Raw genomic sequence first — 18329 nt, forward strand, 5'->3', positions numbered from 1 at the left:
ACTTTTTAAGTGACAGGAGAACTTGAGCCTGCACAGGCTGTTGGAGAAGCTGACCTTACTAACAGACTTCAACCAACAAGGAGTTAGGAACTCCAACACTGATAGCCATTTAAACAGATTCAACCTTCAGCTGATCTAAATTAGAACAGCTCCCCTGACTCCTGCATGTGGTGCTGCCACACTCTATGATGGCCATAAAACAGTGTCTTGGCACTACAAAAAGAAATGGGAACATTAAGAAAACGTTCTTCCCTGACCTAACAGGCTCCCCAGAGAAGTGGAGCTCCAAGCCGGTCAGAGTTAGGGGAGTCTCTGGATGACACTCTTCACTGTATGGTTTAGTTTATTAGGTCGTCCTGCAAGGAGCAAGCAGTAGGACTCAATGATTTTTATGGATCCCTTCCAACTCAATACTGTCTGATTCTGTAACTCAAAGCACATCAGTGGTATTGTATCAGTCTGTATTAGAAAATTAAATATACCCTATGAGGTAAGCCCTTCCTACAAATTGACCCTAGAGTCAAGTCCAAAAGCAGGAGGGAAGGAAACTCTATTCTTTCTCTCCTCAGTTTCCAGATCCTTTGATTAAGTGCTCCCAGAGCTGAAGAAAAGAAGGGAGGAAGGGGAAGACACAGGTTCCAACCCCTCACGAGTTTCAGCACCAGCCAAGTGGAAGAAGCCAAAAACTGAAGGACGAGGAGGAGCAGATTCTTCGTAATAAGAGACAACCAAACTAGGGGAGCTTAGTGCTCAGTCCTTACAGTCCAAGCAGGCAGTAAGTTGGAATTTCACATGCAACACCGCACTATACAGAGGAGTGATATACATGATGTATGATGCTCTCAGGCTGTATGTATGGCATCTGTCTGGTCCCTGCATTACTTGCTGCCGTGGCTGCAGCCAGCATTTCCTGGATTTTGCTAGTTTGATTGCTAAAGCACCAGCTCATGTGCTAAACTGGTATGAAAATCTACTGCTTGATCTGTAGCATTAAATTACTGAGATGAAGTCATTTACAGGCTGTTTCTTTCTCATTTAGTTGCTTTGAAATAAAATCCCTGTCACCAATGAAGTTTCAACTGTCAGCTCTCTGGATCCAGTGATATTATTGAAAGCAGTAGGGTTTTTTTAGTTTCCTTTTCTTCCTACTCATTAGATTTTTTTCTTATTTTCTTTATGACTGTTTCACTTACAGATGAGCTGGCTGGAGTTCAGAAAACTCTGAACAGCACAGTACAAAACACCATGGGCACTCATTTTCCCCTTGGATTATTCCATAAATGAGAATCTTTTGATGTCTGGATAGTCACACATATATGTATATAGCATCAGTGCATTCCACAGCTGGTCCTGACCTAATATCAAGCTTTAATTCTGATTTTACTCATTCCAGCAGCTGTGATGAACTACTTGCTTATTAACACGAAGCTATCATTTAAATTAAACTGAACACACAGATCTGCCTGTTAATGATTACTTTCCTTCCCCTTCTCATTAATCATTGCTTCAGCTTTTCTACAATAAAAATCAGGGTTATCCACAAATCAGGATATATAAGAATAAGGGCAAGTGGGTGTATCTAAGCCATTTTCTTAATTTTGTTATTTAACAACATTTTGTTAATCCTTGATGTGATGGAACATACCCAACCTTGGTGCTTTATAAGAAAGCAGCTGGCTTCAGATAATCAGAGAGGAATCAGCATTTTGTCTTCCTCACACCTTTCCCCTTTCTAATTTATTCTTGTGTAGGTAATGTGTGGAGAAGGATCCTCTCATCCTCTACCTCTTTTGACTAGATTATTGGCCATGCTGAATCCCAAACAGACCAGAAGAATGTGTTCTTGGTACCAAATCATTGGAGGGGGAAAAAAGTGCCACAAAATCTAAGGGTGAAATAAAGAACTGCCTATGAATCTTATTTCCTTCTAGCACATGAGTTACTATTTAAGTTTCAAGTGTCTGGAAATGTAGTATCTATACATGTGTGCTGTAAAAACCAGACAGAGATTAAAATCTTTCCTTCACATAGGGCCTCATACTGTTTTTTTACCAGTATTCCTACGATCCCCTGGACCAAAAGTAAGTCCCTACTATCAAAAATACATGCAGTAGACCATGTTCACAGATCCTTTCCAGCAGCTTCTCTAAATGTTCTGTTTCACATTTAACTGAAGGCAGTGCTGCAATTAGGCTGATCAGCTCAGCTGGGACAGCCTACAGTGTCACCCATGGAAAACAGCTAAGTCTGCCAATTGTCATTTTCAACAAAACAAAAAATTGAGATATAATTTTGCTTTGGGATATTTATTTTTCATTTGGACACCATACATAAGATAAAAGAAATCAAAATTGTCATTGTTATTGAGGAAACATGGACTAAATGCTTTTTAAAGGTCACTGAAGCACACAGGATGGCTAGATATGTTCTGATGTATTCACAGAAAGATGATGAAGGCACTGAGTTGAGATTTAGACAATTTGGCTTTGCTGCATGGCTTTATCACAACCTCCCAGTGCAACTTACGCAAGGCACTTAGTTTCACTTTGCTGCAGCTCCCAGTCTAACGAGGAAAATAATATTTTCCATTTGTCTTATCTAATTAGGCAGTAAGCTCAACTGGTCAGGTACCTCTGCTTATCTGGGGTTTTATACAGAATGAGCATCCTCATGGGCTGCCTGCAGGGGATACTGTAATACAGGTAATAAATTACATAACCCATTGTGATTGAACGTCTGCAGCTGAGACTTTCAACCGGGACTATCCATGGAATAATGAATGACCTTTCTCAGGGCAAGCACACAAATATAGATATCTGCTAAACACGTGAAAAAGGCAGGGAATTCATCCAATTTAGCTCCTCAAACATAAATCTTAAGCAATTAACGTAAAAGACAATGTTTACATAGACCCTTAAGGATCAGCTGGGTCAACATCTGAGCACTGAAGTACTTAATCAGGCATAAATCTCTTTAGCATAAAGCAATGGTCTGTTCAGGTGTACATACAGCACCTGCCTGAATCAGCACTATGATCAAGCCACCGCAACCGGTTGTGTTTGAGTGGCAAAGTGGTGCCTCAGCTCCTGCGAGGACCTGCCCTCAGCGGGAAAGCACACACAGTGCAGTGGGGTTAAGAGCACACAAGCCAAACATTTTGTTAAAATTCACAAAGATGATGGATATGGCTAACAGCTCTGATGCACATCAGAACTGTATTGCAATTCCAAAGGGAAAACCAGCAAAGATGGACTCCTAATTTCATATCAAGATAACCCATAAAGATTTGCAGTACAGCGACATGATCCAACAATGCAGGACCAAACATCTATGAAAAAAATACCAGCGGAAGTCCAGAAATTAACCTTCTAAAGTCAGACTCCTGGCTTATTATCTCTGTCACTGGTTCAGGACACTGACCCAACCCATCAGAACAAAGTTGCTATTTTCTAACTACAGCTGAGCTTGTAGCAGAAGGACTCAGTCACAGTCTTGAGCAACAATACTTACAGAAATGTTAAACAAGTCTTACTGCAGCAGGAAAGCACTGTTCGCCCACTTCATTCATCAATTTGCATCTCTATTCAGATGTAAGATTATATAGACCAGGTTGCATACTTATCTCAAGAATGCCTGTTGCTTTGATTTCCCTAAGGAAATCTAATAATGGAAAAGTTTGTCTTCTTCCACATTGTAGCTGGAGCAAATAAGAATCAGTGCAGATACCCATTATTTGTACCCTGACATCCTAGAATGACAGCCGTAAAATTCACCCCATCTATGTATTTTTGCAGAATGCATAGAATGGTTGAGGTTACCTTATATTTTTTCCTTTACACTCTTAGATTTTCATATTATTCTATTCCTCTGAATGCAGAGAAATAGGAATGGGCCTGTTTCTGAAGAGATTAAGGGAGCACTGACTTTACATTTTCCTGACTATACATTGCTACTGAGTAAAGAATATCTGCAGTGGACACCAGATAATTCCTTTCAAGTCAGTAAATCTGTGAAGCTTTAGACTACCTAAACTCTCAATTCAGAGACTTAATGTGAATCCTCCTGACTACTCCACACAGCTATGCTAAAATCTCATTTACAAACTGAACTTTACTTCTGCTTTCGATCTCCTTTCCCCATCTATCCTCTACTACCTCACTTGGTCTGTTCTCCCTTCTTTCAAAAGTCATCGGCAAATGCCAGAGGTAAGTAATTATTAACATGCACACCTAACACCACGGCAGCCTAATACCAAAGAGCTTACAGGTGTGCTCTGACAACCCAATACAAATGTCATATGTGCAGAAGAAAAAGATACATGATCAGAGTCTCATCTGCTCTGCATCTTAGTCTATGAAATGTAAATAGGCTGAAATGTCTCTCTGATACCGCTCACTTTTTATTCACTCAGGCAAACTCTGTGGGAAATCTCATCCCTTGTCGCACCATCAAACAGTAACACTATTCCTAAGGCAAGACCTTCCACAAACATCCTGTGTCTGCCGTCACAAACCTCTGCTCCCTCCAATGCAGGTGGGCTGGTGAGGGGCGTGGAACACAAGCCCTGTGAGGAACAGCTGAGGAAGCTGGAGTTGTTTAGCCTGGAGAAAAGGAGACTCAGAGGTGACCTTATCACTCTCCACAACCTCCTGAAAGGTGGCTGTAGTCAGCTGGGGGTCGGTCTCTTTCTCCAGGCAGCAACTGACAGAATGAGAGGACACAGTCTCAAGCTGCACCAAGGGAAATATAGGTTAGATATTAGAAAAAAGTTTTTTTTTATGGAAAGAGTGATAAAATACTGGAATGGTCTGCCCTGGGAGGTGGTGGAGTCACCATCCCTGGATGTGTTTAAAGAAAGACTGGATGTGGCACTCGGTACCATGGTTTAGTTGAGGTATGAGGGCATAGGTTGGACTCAATGATCCTGAAGGTCTCCTCCAACCTAATTCTGTGATTCTCCAAACTGCCCACCCCAATCACAGTAGCACACCTCCTCAGCTAGTAACTGCCATAGGCTTCCCTCTTTCTTCTGCTTTTAGGAAGTAGAGGAAGAAGTGCTCCTGTTGTGTGGGAAATTTGCCTCTCCAGTCCTTGCAGATCAGACTCCCAAAAACGCTGCATGAGGATGATGGGCACTATGGGAGATATGAGCAAGTTGAGGTCCAAACTGCTCTTGGTTAAACCAGGCATGACCATGTAGTTTGTGGGCTTAAAATGCCACAAGTGTCTTCAAGGAGATCATAAGGATGTGATTTCAGAGTGGGTTGCAACAAGAATACAGCACAGGCAGAGAATTCACGTCATCTTTGTACTGTCTATGGTCACACTTAACATCCCAGGCTTTTTGTCACACTGTGTGGAGCCAGCGAAGAGGGGAGGTCAGTGAAAATTGCAACTCACTCAGAGATACACAGCAATGTTTTGCTCAATGGAGCGATGCCTGATCTCATGCATGTAGGATATAACATAAATATCTGCCAACCCACCACGACAACATCCCTAGGTATTCCCTCAGCTTGCTTTATTCCACTTTCTCTCTTTTTTGTCCACTTCAAGCCTCACTTCATCAGACTGTTGTATACAGACTGCTGAAACATGCAAGGTATGCAACATCCTAGCTTCTAATCTTGCTTTCCTTTTCTTTGCATTTCCATTAAGAACTTTTCCATGTTTTTAAGACCACCACAAATCTGTTATAACTGCCTGCAGACCTTGTCTAACTCCTGTCTACCCCAGTTCCCTAAGCTTGTTCAGTGCTCTGAGTAAACCTGGTCGAGCGAAAGGTGTCCCTGCTTATGTCATAGGAGTTGGAATTAGATGATTTTTAAGATCCTTTCCAACTCAAACCATTCTGGGATTCCAGTGTTGGGGCTCAACAACGATCAGGACATGAGGGCAAATTACCCAAATGCATTATCCAAGGACTGGTGCAACACAACCAAACAGCCTCCATCTTCCCCTCTTAAACACCTGCGCAAGCAGCCTTCAGTTTCTCCATTTCTACTTTCAAAGCTCCTATTTCCAAATGGAACAAAACATTACAAAATGTTAGCTAAAGCAAATGCTTCATAGGAAGATATGGCAGCTGCATCACACACGAGCCAGACAACTTACTCCAAGAGTGGCTGTCACATTTGTGGCAATGCCTTCTGGAGACATAAATTCAGTTCCAAAAGCAACCTTAGCTACTACCAGGAACAAGGCCACATGTTAAGTGGCAGCCAGGGAGATGTTGAAAGGACTTGATCCAGGAGCAATTGTTGAACACCGTGTGTGCCATGGACACACAAGGCTGGAGCACTTAGGAGCTTTCCCTTTACAACTTAGATGGTAAATCCTATTGCAAGCCAGCTGCAACAAAACAATTCTCTTAAAAAAGCCGGCAGGGCATTTACAGGGATGTTTAACCCAGAGATATTCTGGGAAGAGGTAATTTTCATGTGGCAAAACACAGTGTTGGGAACACCTGTGGAATGAGAAAAGGATGAAGGGATGTAGCAACCACACACCCTAGAGCAGCCCTGGTTCGATATTCAGCAATTTCTTTCATTCAAGCATTTGTTTTGCTATCTGTGTTACCGAGAAAAACAGGAGCTTGCCAAAACCAAATGCCTTGGCCCTAGACTTGAAAACACTATTTCAAACAGAGGTCAAATAAAACCAGCCATCTGGGGAAAGGAAGACTAAGGACAAACCTGCATGATAAGGCTTTGCCCCCAGAAACAGGAGCTGCATCTGTTTCTCTTCCAAAGATATAGGCACAACAGAAACAACTCACAGGAGCACAAAAATCTCACTGGTATTTACTGACAGTGAGAAAGTACCCATGCAGTGCAATGTGGAAAGTTACTCTAGACCAAATAAAAACTGAATTCAATGTGGACTAATGAAACTCTATTTCAACCCTCTACAGTCAGGGTTCTTCAGAATTAAAGTAGCTATAATCAGCTCTAACATAACTCAATTTTGAAGAAAATTGAGTAAAATAGAAGCCACACTGAATAGCTACAGTACAGAAAGGTAAGGTCAGGAAGACAGTGAAATGCAGATACCAAATCAGATCAAGCTTCCCCATTCTCCTGTGCAGAGAGTTCCTAAATGAATTTGGATTCCTTTGCATTACTTAACTTGATCCATCAAGTGCAGTCCTTACGTCAGGCACTGAGGGACAGTGGATTCTGAGTGCTGCGCAGTATGTCAGGAGGAGCAGTACCTGCAGGCGTTTCCAGCTCCCATGGATGCCCAGCTGGGGGTGGCTGAGTGCATTCACCTTACCCGGGCAATGATCGCTCATCAAGGGAGTCTCTGCCCTCACCAAGAGGACAGATGAGGGACAAAGAACCACAAGAGATGAAAGCCTTAAACTCTTCCAGTACTGAGGACTGACTGCCAGGTCCTGACCTGGTCCTGACACACAAGCAGGCACTGCTCACTGCTGTCACACCTGGGCTAGGCCTTCAGGAAAGCACAAAGCAGGTGATTCATTTTGCACATATAAGCTATATCATTAGACTTTGCACCCTGTGAGCTCCTGCTGTATTGGCATTGAAGCTGTAATCCATTACATCTGTCTGGGCACACACTTCCTCCACAAAGTGTGTATTTATAGGACTGTTAAAAATGTCAAGGACTTTCAGCTTCAGATTCTGACTTCAGCCTTCCCAGTTTAGATTTTCACTCACATAACTGCCTTAATTTCCATTTATATTGTTCATTTTAGTTTCAAGCCACATACTTAGCCTTTACTAGCCTAGACTGACTAGTTCTGACTGTCTAAAAATCAACAGAAACAACTGATTAAGGCAAGGGCCTGGAAAGAGTCCTCTATTGAGGCTCGGACTCTCAGTCACTTAAGCGATTCAGGGGCTTGTGTGCCTTAACTCATCCTGTAGTTCCCAGGGAAAAAAATTAATATGTGAAGCACAGAAAGGGACAGCCTTTTACAGAGGCATTACCAGATGACCAGCTGAACCACAGCTCCCCTTCACTCTGAGGTTTTCCAGACCCCATGGCAAAGTCCTACACTTGAGCAGCAAGATCAGCTCACTTCCTGGTCCTCAGATGAACAGAATGCAAAATAGACACTAACACCAACTACAGGATTCACTGCTCCTGAATTTCACCTTTGACTGGCATCAAGCTGCATTTTGAAAAAATACACCAGGGATGGGGCTCAAGCTTCTGCAAAATCATGGACAGCTGGCACCTTATGAATCTTTGATTTCACAGCGGTCTCCTTGTGCTAGCATCTTTGCTTACTGACATCTCAGCTTTTCCAGAGTTAATGGCTGGAAAAACCAGCATTGTCAAACCTGAAGGTCTTAATTTTCAATTTAAACCAGAATCAACCACTTCAGAGTCAACCTGTTTCCTGCCTGCATTGATATTTCTGCCCAGGACTTCAGATAATCAGTCCCACCAGGCCAAACATTTGGAGTGGATTGCTATCAAAGCTGAGTGAAAAAGAATTAAAAAATATACTACAAAAGATGTCTTCACAAAACTCTTCCCCTTCTCTGATGAGTTCAAGGAAACCTACACCACCTTCCTGCAGGTCTCATCCTCCATGGAGAGCATGGTCGGGAATGACCTGACAGCTCCTCGGAGTGATTATCAAAGCCTGTTTCACACACGACTCACATCTCATCTGTGTTAAGCGGGCAGCTTCTGTTGAGATACAGGTCACTGCAGCATGCATTGCAATAGCACCAGCATCACGAGACAGCAAACACTGCAGCAGCTCAATACTCACACTCAGCAGGAGGCACTTGTTTTCTTTGATGGCACCTATGCAGCCCACGAAGCCAATGATCATGACAAACGTCCCTGTGACGATCAGTAGGTTGGCGGCTGACAGGGACGGGAAAGAAGAGGAGAGGGTGGCGAAGTTCCCTTGGGTAACAGCCAGCCAGATGCCTACACCAAGGATTCCACAGCCTCCCAACTGGGAAAACAAAGAGAAACAAAGAAGCTCAGTTAATGTATCCAAGCAACCCCAGATCTGACATCATGTCAATATGGCAGTGGAGCAAACCAGCAGTCACACCTAATAAGAAGTGATCTCTGCCTATGATACTTTCAGTGGGAAAAACCAAGGAGGAAGAAAAAAAAATACAGAAAAATCATAAGTAAGATGCAACACTCAAAAAGTCAGATTTCCTAAATCCAAGACATGACCTCAGATACCAGGTCTTTTGCTCTCTAGTGAAAAAGCAGACACTGAATAAAGGATAAATTCCCAAAGGGTCAGCTCTTGAAGGGATTGAAAAAATTCCTGTCCTGTTTAGGTACCTTAGAGAACTGTCCAGAATGGCTGAAGCATTGTCAATTCCCCATTCTTTCCATCCCAGTACACTGTCTCTCATCCCTGACACATGCCATAAACAAACCTTGCCAGAGCATCCCCCTGCCAGGACACCTCATACTTCTTAGTTAGTTCCTGTCTAAGGTCAAGCCTCTCCTGGAAGCAAGAGAGCATTTAGAGTGTAAGGCAAAGAGGATTTTGCATTATTATCTAGTCACACAGCACAGCATCACTTAGGTTTCTTTCTTTCCTGCTCACCCTTTAAAATAACCAATTTTTATTGAGTTTATAATTGCGCTTTATTATCCAAATCAATTAAAGGCTTGGAAAGAAATTGCGTTCACAGAGTAGTAAGCCAGACATATGCATGAGCATATCCACTAAATACCTACATAAAGTGGATGAACATAAGGCAACTCATGAACCAGGGAAGGAAAAAGATAGAGCTAATCCTGGGGCAAAGCTAAACCTCAGAAATGAAACACAGGGGAGAAACACAAAAGCCAAAGCAATTCCTTATACTAATTACTAAGGTTGTCTCTTAATGCCACTGAATTCCTCCCCAAACAACGGACAATAAAGGCAGCTAGCTGGGTTTTAAGGCAGCATTCCTCACCCAGCTGCAAACCAGTCTGGGTTGTTCAGAGCTAAGGAACCAAAGTGTACCTGACTGCAGTGCAGCTCAGCTGCATCAACCTGTGCGTCTCCACTGAGAAAAAGCAAACACCAAGACGCAGGGACTCAGATCGCCTCATTTAGGGGTCTTCGCTTATTCCAGGCATCCCACATCACTGTATTCAACCTTTCACAAGTACCCTCTTACAGGTGCCATGGAGGGACAGTCCATGTCCTGACCATATATACTGGAAATACCTCCCCTCTATTCCCACTTACAGAGCATGAAGGTTAACATTGTCCAAAAAGATTAAAGAATAACCAAGGGAGAGGAGGGGGAAGAATACTTAGAGAAGGTAACCCACAGAAAATCATTTAGGCTAAGGGAGGGGATATTAAGAAAAGCAATCATCATGGCCCAAGGCAAAAAAAAAGGTGGAACCATTTAAGAACAAATTCCCTAAAGAGGGAATAAAACTCTGAAGGTCTACTGTACAGAACGGCACTGAAGGAGATGTCACAAAGACCTCAGCTAAAACCAAACTGGTCTGAGCACTGAAATACAGTCAGGAATAGCACTGAACTGGCTGAGGAAAGGGATGAAAAGCAGAAGTGCACTTCTGCCTCTTTAGCTTGGTGGATGTTTGCCTCAAGATCAGCCTCAGAGCTGCAGGCATGGGGAGGCTGCTCAAACAGCCCAATTAAGCCTAATGAAGGCAGATGCCCAAGAGCAGCAGAGCCATGACCTTGCAATACATTTAGCTCTTATCTTCAGTTCTTTGTTCTGAAGCAACTCAACAGCACCAATAAGAGGCAGCTTATTGCATCACCTTTCATGCTCCCCATGCTGCTACACTGCTTTGAGTGGTACCAATACCTACAACCATCACCTGTATTACAGGATGTGGGTCTCACTGAGGACGCTGTAAAGGCAAGACCTGCTTGCCTGCTCCTCCACCATCCACTAAATTCTTCATGATACACAATGCTTAATGCTTAAGACGTTGTTGCCTGGATGTTTGAGTTCTGCATCTTCTGACTCCAAAATCATTCTTGTTTGCAAAAACTGGAAATTCACCAGTGGCACAAAACATCAGAAAATCAGGACACAGTCCGTGCAAAATGCCATGACTGGAGCTGTAGCCATTTAGATCAGGGATGAATATTTCAGGTCACTTGTTCAGCAGGAGTATCTCACTACACTGCCCTTGATTCAGACACACTCTGCTCTCCAGCAGCTCATTATATGCCTATTTTTGAAGAGATAATGCACAGCTCTTCCTTAGGTTGATTGACCAAATTTGAAACGCACAAAGGAACCCTTTGAACACTAAACCACCTGGCTCAAAATGGATTTCTAATGTCAGCACACATTACTGAAGACTGCTCCACCTTAGCTCAGCTCTGCTCCTTTTCCCACACCAGAAAATGTACTCATGGTCCCCAAATAAATTTACTGATCTCTCACCTCAGGCACATCCAGGACGCAGAGGCTGTCCTTAGCTCTACTCTGAACTGCCCTTTAAAACCCCCTCTTTTCCCAAGAAGCAAGTCTCACACACAGACTTGCACACCTGCAAGTCTCCATCCAGTGGCCTTTAAACACTCAAGCACGTGGTTAAGGAAATGCTTAAAGAACCAAGACCCACCAAGCCAGCCACAGGAGCCTTTACAACAATAGCCAAATGTTTTCAGTTCCGGAACATTCAAAAAGCTTGCTCCTCACCCACTCTGCCCTCCATTCTGAACTGAGCCCTAATGTAATTCCCAATCTGAGACCCAGAGATTAGAGGCATCACATTCACTTATTCTTCATCAGAGCCAAGAGAAAACAGTTGTAGCTGGTTCCATGCTGCATGTCTGTTTTTACTTCCTCCTCTCGGTAGCTAAGGCATGGATAATTCTACATAGTTATTTACAATGTTCCCTCTCTTCCACTTTTTCTCTCCTTACACCCATCCCCAACCCCCTGCCCTTTTTCCGTGTCAAAGTGTGTCGGAAGCATAGTAAGGAAGTTAAAAATTTTGTCAGTTTTCTGGGCTTGCTGATATATGAAATTAAACAAAACTAAAACCATTAACAGGGCTACTTTTGACAATCTGGGGGCTTCTGCACAAATAGTGATGCTGTCATGGTTAAAAGAGAAATCATTAAGACAAAAAGATTAGAGAGAAGTCTACAGCTTGAACCTGATCTTTTGGCAGCCAATGAGAGTCCTTATTAACTCCATTTGGGGAGTGCAGAGTTGACTTTAAATCTTAAAAAAAAAAGTCCCCTTCAAAGATGCCAGGCTACTGACAATAGCATTTTTTAAAATTCTCTGGTAAACATTTAACACATTATTTGCCTAATTTTTCATGATAATCCACTCTCTTGCAAGCAAGGCAGCTCATGGCAAAACCTGAAATAAATGCAGTTTTCTCTGTTGTTGGTTTTTTTTTTTCCCCCCCCAATAAATGTTGCATATTTTTTTGCAAAGTCTTTTATTCTAAGGTTAAAACAGTGGGACACCAGAGGGAATACTGTCACAGCCCTAAGACGTAGAATATTTGAGTCAGATGTTTGCTCCAGGAAACACCTCAGTGTAAATCTTGCATGGCCCGTTTGGTGCATTTGTGCCTGAGCCACAAAACCGTGGGGAAAGGACACAAGCAGTGGGTTCTTTGCCAGCCCTGGACTTCACAATTGGCTGTGGAAGTAGCAGAATATTCTGCTCAAGACAAATTGCTCACGGGCATTTGTAGAGCAGAGTCAAGCAGTACAGCAGGTGTCTTACTCTAAAAGCAGAGATTATCTGTCTCCTCTTCCCCAAGAGATACACAGACATGTGCACCTGCTCTCTTGGCAAAAGAGCTGGAATTAGATCCTCCAAATTGTTCTAATGGGCTAGAAAATAAATTATTCAGGCTTCAGTGCCTACATTTAGAATTGATCTTACAGTATGATAATCAAAGTAATCCCAAACAGCCCTGGATATATGCTTGTTGGTGGAGAAAATTATTCTGAAGTTACAGCTACACACTTAAAATACTGCGGGAGAAATTGACTCATTGTTCATTATAATGGTGCTGGCGCCTTTAAGTGGGTTTTTTATTGGTTTTATTACATGGAAAATGCATCTAATTGAGGTTTCTCATATTGTATCTGATTAGGATCTACTCATCAAACTTCCTCCTTCAGCCAAAAAGAAAAAAAATTTCCTTGTGTGTTAAGAAATACACTGATAAGAGAATCCAAGTGGAAGACATGACCAGTTGTTCTGCAGTTACACTAACTCCCTTTGAGGATTTTTCTCCCCCAGTCTCTACATATTTAAACTAGAAGGGTTCTCTCAATCCCGCTTGTATGGAGTTAAAGTATACAATGAAAAAAACCCAGCATCTAAGTATCAAGAGCAGTGATGTGAACATTATCCTGCAAATGTTCTTGTAATATCAGGCACACTTAAATTACTGCTGCTTTCAGCTAGACACAGAGAGGGGGTGGAAATGGAATACATGTGTATATTGATAGGATCAAATGAATCAAGAATCTTGCACGGAGAAGCAGGAGCATGGGTGTAAGTGCAGAGGCTGCAGCACTCCACACACACCCCTGCGAGTGACCTCCCTGTGCAGCTGTTGCCTGTCCAGGAGGGAGCGGCCACTTCTGGAACACACCTTCAAACACATTGGCCACTTGTGGGAAACACCCTCCAGCAGGGAATTCATGGCCAGTACACTACTGAAGCCCTCACAGCCATGCATCTGCCACCACGACCGACTGCCAGCGTGCAGCACGACCGAAATTGCAGGTGGTGTCCTTCCACATGGATCAACCCCTTGCCACGAGAGTTCATGAGACATAAACTAGGAGTGTCACCTCAGTGTGACACAAGCTGCATTTCTTTCAATAGCCAGAGGCCTGAAATTTAACAAATATGGGATGGTAGAAGCACATTTCTAGCCTTAAGAGTATTGAGGCTCTGGAGCTTTGCAGTGTAAAACTAAAGGATATACACAAACTCCATCCAAAATGGGCTGTGTCCTTTTAACAAGAATTTAAAAAGAACTAGGGAAGAAAAACAACAAACAAACAAAGCAAAAAAAACCACTTGAAAAAAGATCAGTTAGTAAGGACTGCACTCCTGGGAGCAAAGAGAGTGGAACAATAGCATTCCCTAAACACCAGTATGAGATAGGAAAGGTGAACAGAGGATCATTATTCATTTTTCTTAAGATTAAAAAAGCTAGAGGTTATTTGGTCTGCAGATTGAAAACTAATAAAGTCAAGTACTCTTCCACAAAACATTTAATTAAATTCTGGAATTCATTGCCACAGAGTTTTGTGGATGTTGAAATATATGCAGGTTCAAAAAGGGATTACACAAATCAAATGAGAGCGAGGTATCCCAGTATTTCTTAGAAATGATATTTTACAGGGGAAGACCTTAAACTATTAATTGGAGGAGCTGATTAAAATATCCTGTCTTGTTCCTCCTTTTTTCTTGTATTCTCTCTAAGCACCCCTGAGCAACCATGACCAAAAAGAGGGTACTCAGCTAGATAAAACCTTTTCAACATTATGGGCATTTGTTTGTCCTCCTTACTTCACCCTCTTCCCCTGCTAGTTTAAATGCTCAGTTAAAGTTTGAATTTGATTTTTTTTTTTTGCTTGTTTGTTTGACTTGGCATCAGCCTACTTTCAGAGGCAGGGTTATAGATGTAGACACCAATCAAGGAATTAAATTCCTCTTTTCCTTACCTACATATCATATCCTTGGTTTTGTATCAATGAATACATAGCTTATTTCAATGTAAAATTCAAAGACCTGTTAATTCATCAAATTTATTTAATTTAGAAACAAATTCAAAATCCCTTTCTCCCTCAGATCCACTGGACTTACAAAGGCTGTATTTCTTTTCCTGTCAGCATGCAGATTGTATTCAGCCTCTTCTCTCCCAGGAAGGGGAAAGGGAAAGGTAAGTGCATAACTGAGTAAAGCACAAAGCATTTCAAATGCCAGTTTCCTCAGCTCTACACATAAGCAGTAAAAATTTAAAAGCTCGATGAAACTAGTTGCTTAGCCCTGCCATTTCACGTCCTTTTCACTTTCCTTAAAAATTAGTTTAGAGTACAAAGACCTCACGTTGCAATATGGGCCACTATGTAGACAAGCAGCAGCCAAAGACCTCCAGGAGCTGCATGCCTCCAGCCCCAGCTGGTGTCAACAGCGCGACTGCAGGGTCACCACCCTGAGCAACAACGGCCAAGGATCCAGCCCAAAGGTCCCACTGGACATTTTCTTCTGAATTAATATCCTGCCTGCCTCTCCTTTACAAGCCAGTGTCTTGTCAGTAGTGCAACACAGTGCGCAGCACGCAATATAATTTCAAAGTAGGTGTGTCGTGCCACCTTCCACCAGCCCAAACTTGATATTCTGCACGACAGGCAGGCAACTGTTACATTGCTTGATTGTAGCTGAGTGCTACAATCCCAGCCTGTGTTCTGCCTGCCAGCATGACACTCGTGCCCTCACTGCCCTCCAACTCCACTGTGTCTTGTAAAAGGTTAGGAGAAACACATATCAATAGCTCATGTTGTTGTTTTCCTTCCCTTTTGACCCTTCTCTCCTACAAACAGGCTTTGTTTTAGGATATTCCACCCAGTGCATGAGCCTGACAAATACCAAGTGATTTTATCAAGCTTAAAAGGAGCTCTGAAGTCCTGTTTGTAAACTACCTGGGCAAAGAAACATCACAACAATGGCATTCCTTTTCCCACAGTCAATAATGGGAACATTCAAAATGCTGCATTTTCAGTTATCCTGGTGTGGACTGAGCCTCAGGAACTTAAACCCCAAGAAATTCATTATTCCTTCTCAGCTGAGTTCCACCACTAAATTGCAGTCTCATACAACTAAAGTAAATTTGGGGGCAATTGAAGATGCCAAAAGCCAGACTCTCATGCTGACACCCGGCTAATGGAAAAGTGAATAAAGAGTCATTCAGGTAATCCCTGCTGTTTTATGAGTAGCACTCTCCTACACACTTGCTCCTCCAAATCATAGCTAGCTATCAACTACAGGTACAGAGGAACAGAACTGCAACATTTATGAGTTAATACCTCCAATCTAAAAGGTGATGGTTTCCCTTCATGGGCTCAAAATTCATTGAAACACTTAAATGTGTGCTCAATTGCATCCTTCTTCAGCAACGCAATAAAAGAATGTGCTTAACTGCCACTGACCTTAATTAGGCCCTTTTGTAGTGCAGTGAATTGCCCTGTGCTGCAAAGCTCTGTCACCAAGGATGTAAAAACTTGCAGAAATAGAACAGTTGAGAATGACCTATTAAGGCAGCATTGCTGATAAAAGATTAAACATAATAAAAGAATATTAAAAAGTGGCGATTATCAGTGTCACAAGCATCCAGTCTGGCAATTTGCCTAAATTGTAATTCAAATTAAAGATTATGAGGAAAGTAGTGAGTTAATGACAACTTATTGAAACAGAGCAAATGCATGAGTTAGAAAAGGAAAAGGGATGAATACACTACCACTTCTCTTCTCAGGTTCTAGCTTTAACTGCTGCCAAACCCAAAGTGTTAAAGCTTTTTCATCTGCTCCTCAAATGTAATTTCTAAATCCACCTGGGATTACTGTAATGACATAGATACAGTTGTAAAGAGGAATACATGCATGAGGTCTGGAATCAGAATGCGTCAAATGGAGGCAATCATTTAACAAAGAAGCAGCAGTGGAAGAAAAGTGGGTGGGACCAGGAGTCTCCCTTCTGTTCCATCCCCACCGCAATAAATAACTTTTAAAATTACTTTGTAGCATAAACTGGGAAAAGACCAGATCCGGAGCTCTAGATGCAATTGTAGTCACCTGTTGTCACATACCTAGCACTAGATACTGAAAGCAATAGAAGCAAATATAATTGTAAAGTTTGGGGGGGTTATACAACACAAACCCTGCGATTTCATAAAGGAGATTGCTGATGGAGAATTTTACCTGAACCATTTGGAGAGATGCTGAGAGAAACTGAGAATAATAAGCCTCAAACAGTGACTCCAGAGGCCATAGCTTAGTTCTAAGGTTTAGCACAGATTCCCTGTATTAGATAATGTCCAGATTATTCAGGATCTTTAGTGCTTTCCTCTCTCCTGGAGGTACTGGATGGGTTTAGAGTAGGCAGTAGTGAAATACGATGACGGGAGTCCCATAAAAAACAAAAGATAAACAAACAGGCTCCTTACAGAACACAAAGATGACAGAGATGGTCATTCTATTTCATATTACTTGGAAGTTTTTAAAACATGTTGCAACAAGCACAATCTGCAGAAAAATAAAACTAAACCAAATTTTATGTTGCATGCTTAATCCATCCACAGAGGTGTGTAGATAACACAAGAGTGGTTGCTATAGAAACATTCATAGTGAACATAGATACCATAGTTGAAATGCAAAATAAGTTCTGAATTTAAAAAAACCTGCTGATACTGTAAAAAGCCCCAACTAGATAACAGCTAAAGGTGATCCCTCCTTCACAAAAGCTTTCAGAAACTAAGTCTCCACTGTATTAACCAACATTTGATTAAATATCCTGAACAAAGAATCCCCTGCAGCGCCCAGTGGCAGAAGCTGAGTTCTGGAAGTTGAGCCAGACCACAAAAAGAGCCTCTGGTTTCAGTCCTGGATTTGAGGGCAGATAGTATTTTACATACCAAAGCTGATTTTGAGCATGCTTTCTCAGCTCCCAAACTGTGCTGATGTATTCCATCATGATTATGGGTAATTTTCCTGATGGAGGCCTCTGCAAACATAGTCTGCACAACAGGTCTTCTCCGATTCCTCTGGTAGCAACGCAGTTACGCTACATCCCCTGCTCCCATTCAGCTTTCTGAAGTGTACTCAGCAGCCAGTGAGTGTCGGGAAGGATGGGGTCACTATCAAACACTGCTCTCCACCCCACAGCTGACAGCAGAGGGCTGGAGGTGAGGGGCAGTGGGAACACCAGCCCTGCAGCACTCCCCTCCTCAGTCTCACCATCAATATTGTGCCTGAAACCTGCTCTTTGTGCCCAGGTGCTGACAACACCTGAGGACAGACAAATACCCGGCTTTGTCTCCCTCACAGGAGTCTTAGGTTGATTTCTGGCTGGCCCAACTCTTTTTGAGGAGCTCAAGCCCTGCTCAGGAATTGACCCAATTGTGAGCGGGACAGAAAGGTTTTGGGAAGCAGTAGGACTTAGACACAGCATCTCACTTCCTGAGGTTTTTTTCAAGGGGATGGGGAAAAGGACCCAACTTGTACACCACAGCTGGCTTATAATGAGAAGTCTTTTTTAAACAGTCCCATCAATAAGCAGCTCACATGGTCATAGGAAGGATTTCTGACATGTTCAATATTGATCCCCTGATCAATA

At 42.4% G+C, this 18329-nt stretch overlaps 1 protein-coding gene across 4 annotated transcripts in view; it reads right to left on the reverse strand.

Annotated features, from left to right (window-relative positions):
* Nucleotides 1-18329, reverse strand: part of TSPAN4 (tetraspanin 4) — a 414205-nt gene that overhangs the window by 59402 nt on the left and 336474 nt on the right. For all 4 annotated transcript variants that reach the window (XM_066187759.1, XM_066187757.1, XM_066187758.1 and 1 more), the window contains one exon: nt 8753-8944. In XM_066187759.1, coding sequence (XP_066043856.1) covers nt 8753-8815 — 63 coding nt within the window. In that variant the 5' untranslated portion in view covers nt 8816-8944. The remainder of the gene's footprint in view (nt 1-8752; nt 8945-18329) is intronic.

This window comes from Chamaea fasciata, unplaced genomic scaffold (assembly GCF_029207755.1).
Source record: "Chamaea fasciata isolate MVZ Bird 193981 ecotype frontalis unplaced genomic scaffold, bChaFas1.0.hap1 SCAF_7, whole genome shotgun sequence".
In the NCBI taxonomy this organism is placed as follows: Eukaryota; Metazoa; Chordata; class Aves; order Passeriformes; family Sylviidae; genus Chamaea; species Chamaea fasciata.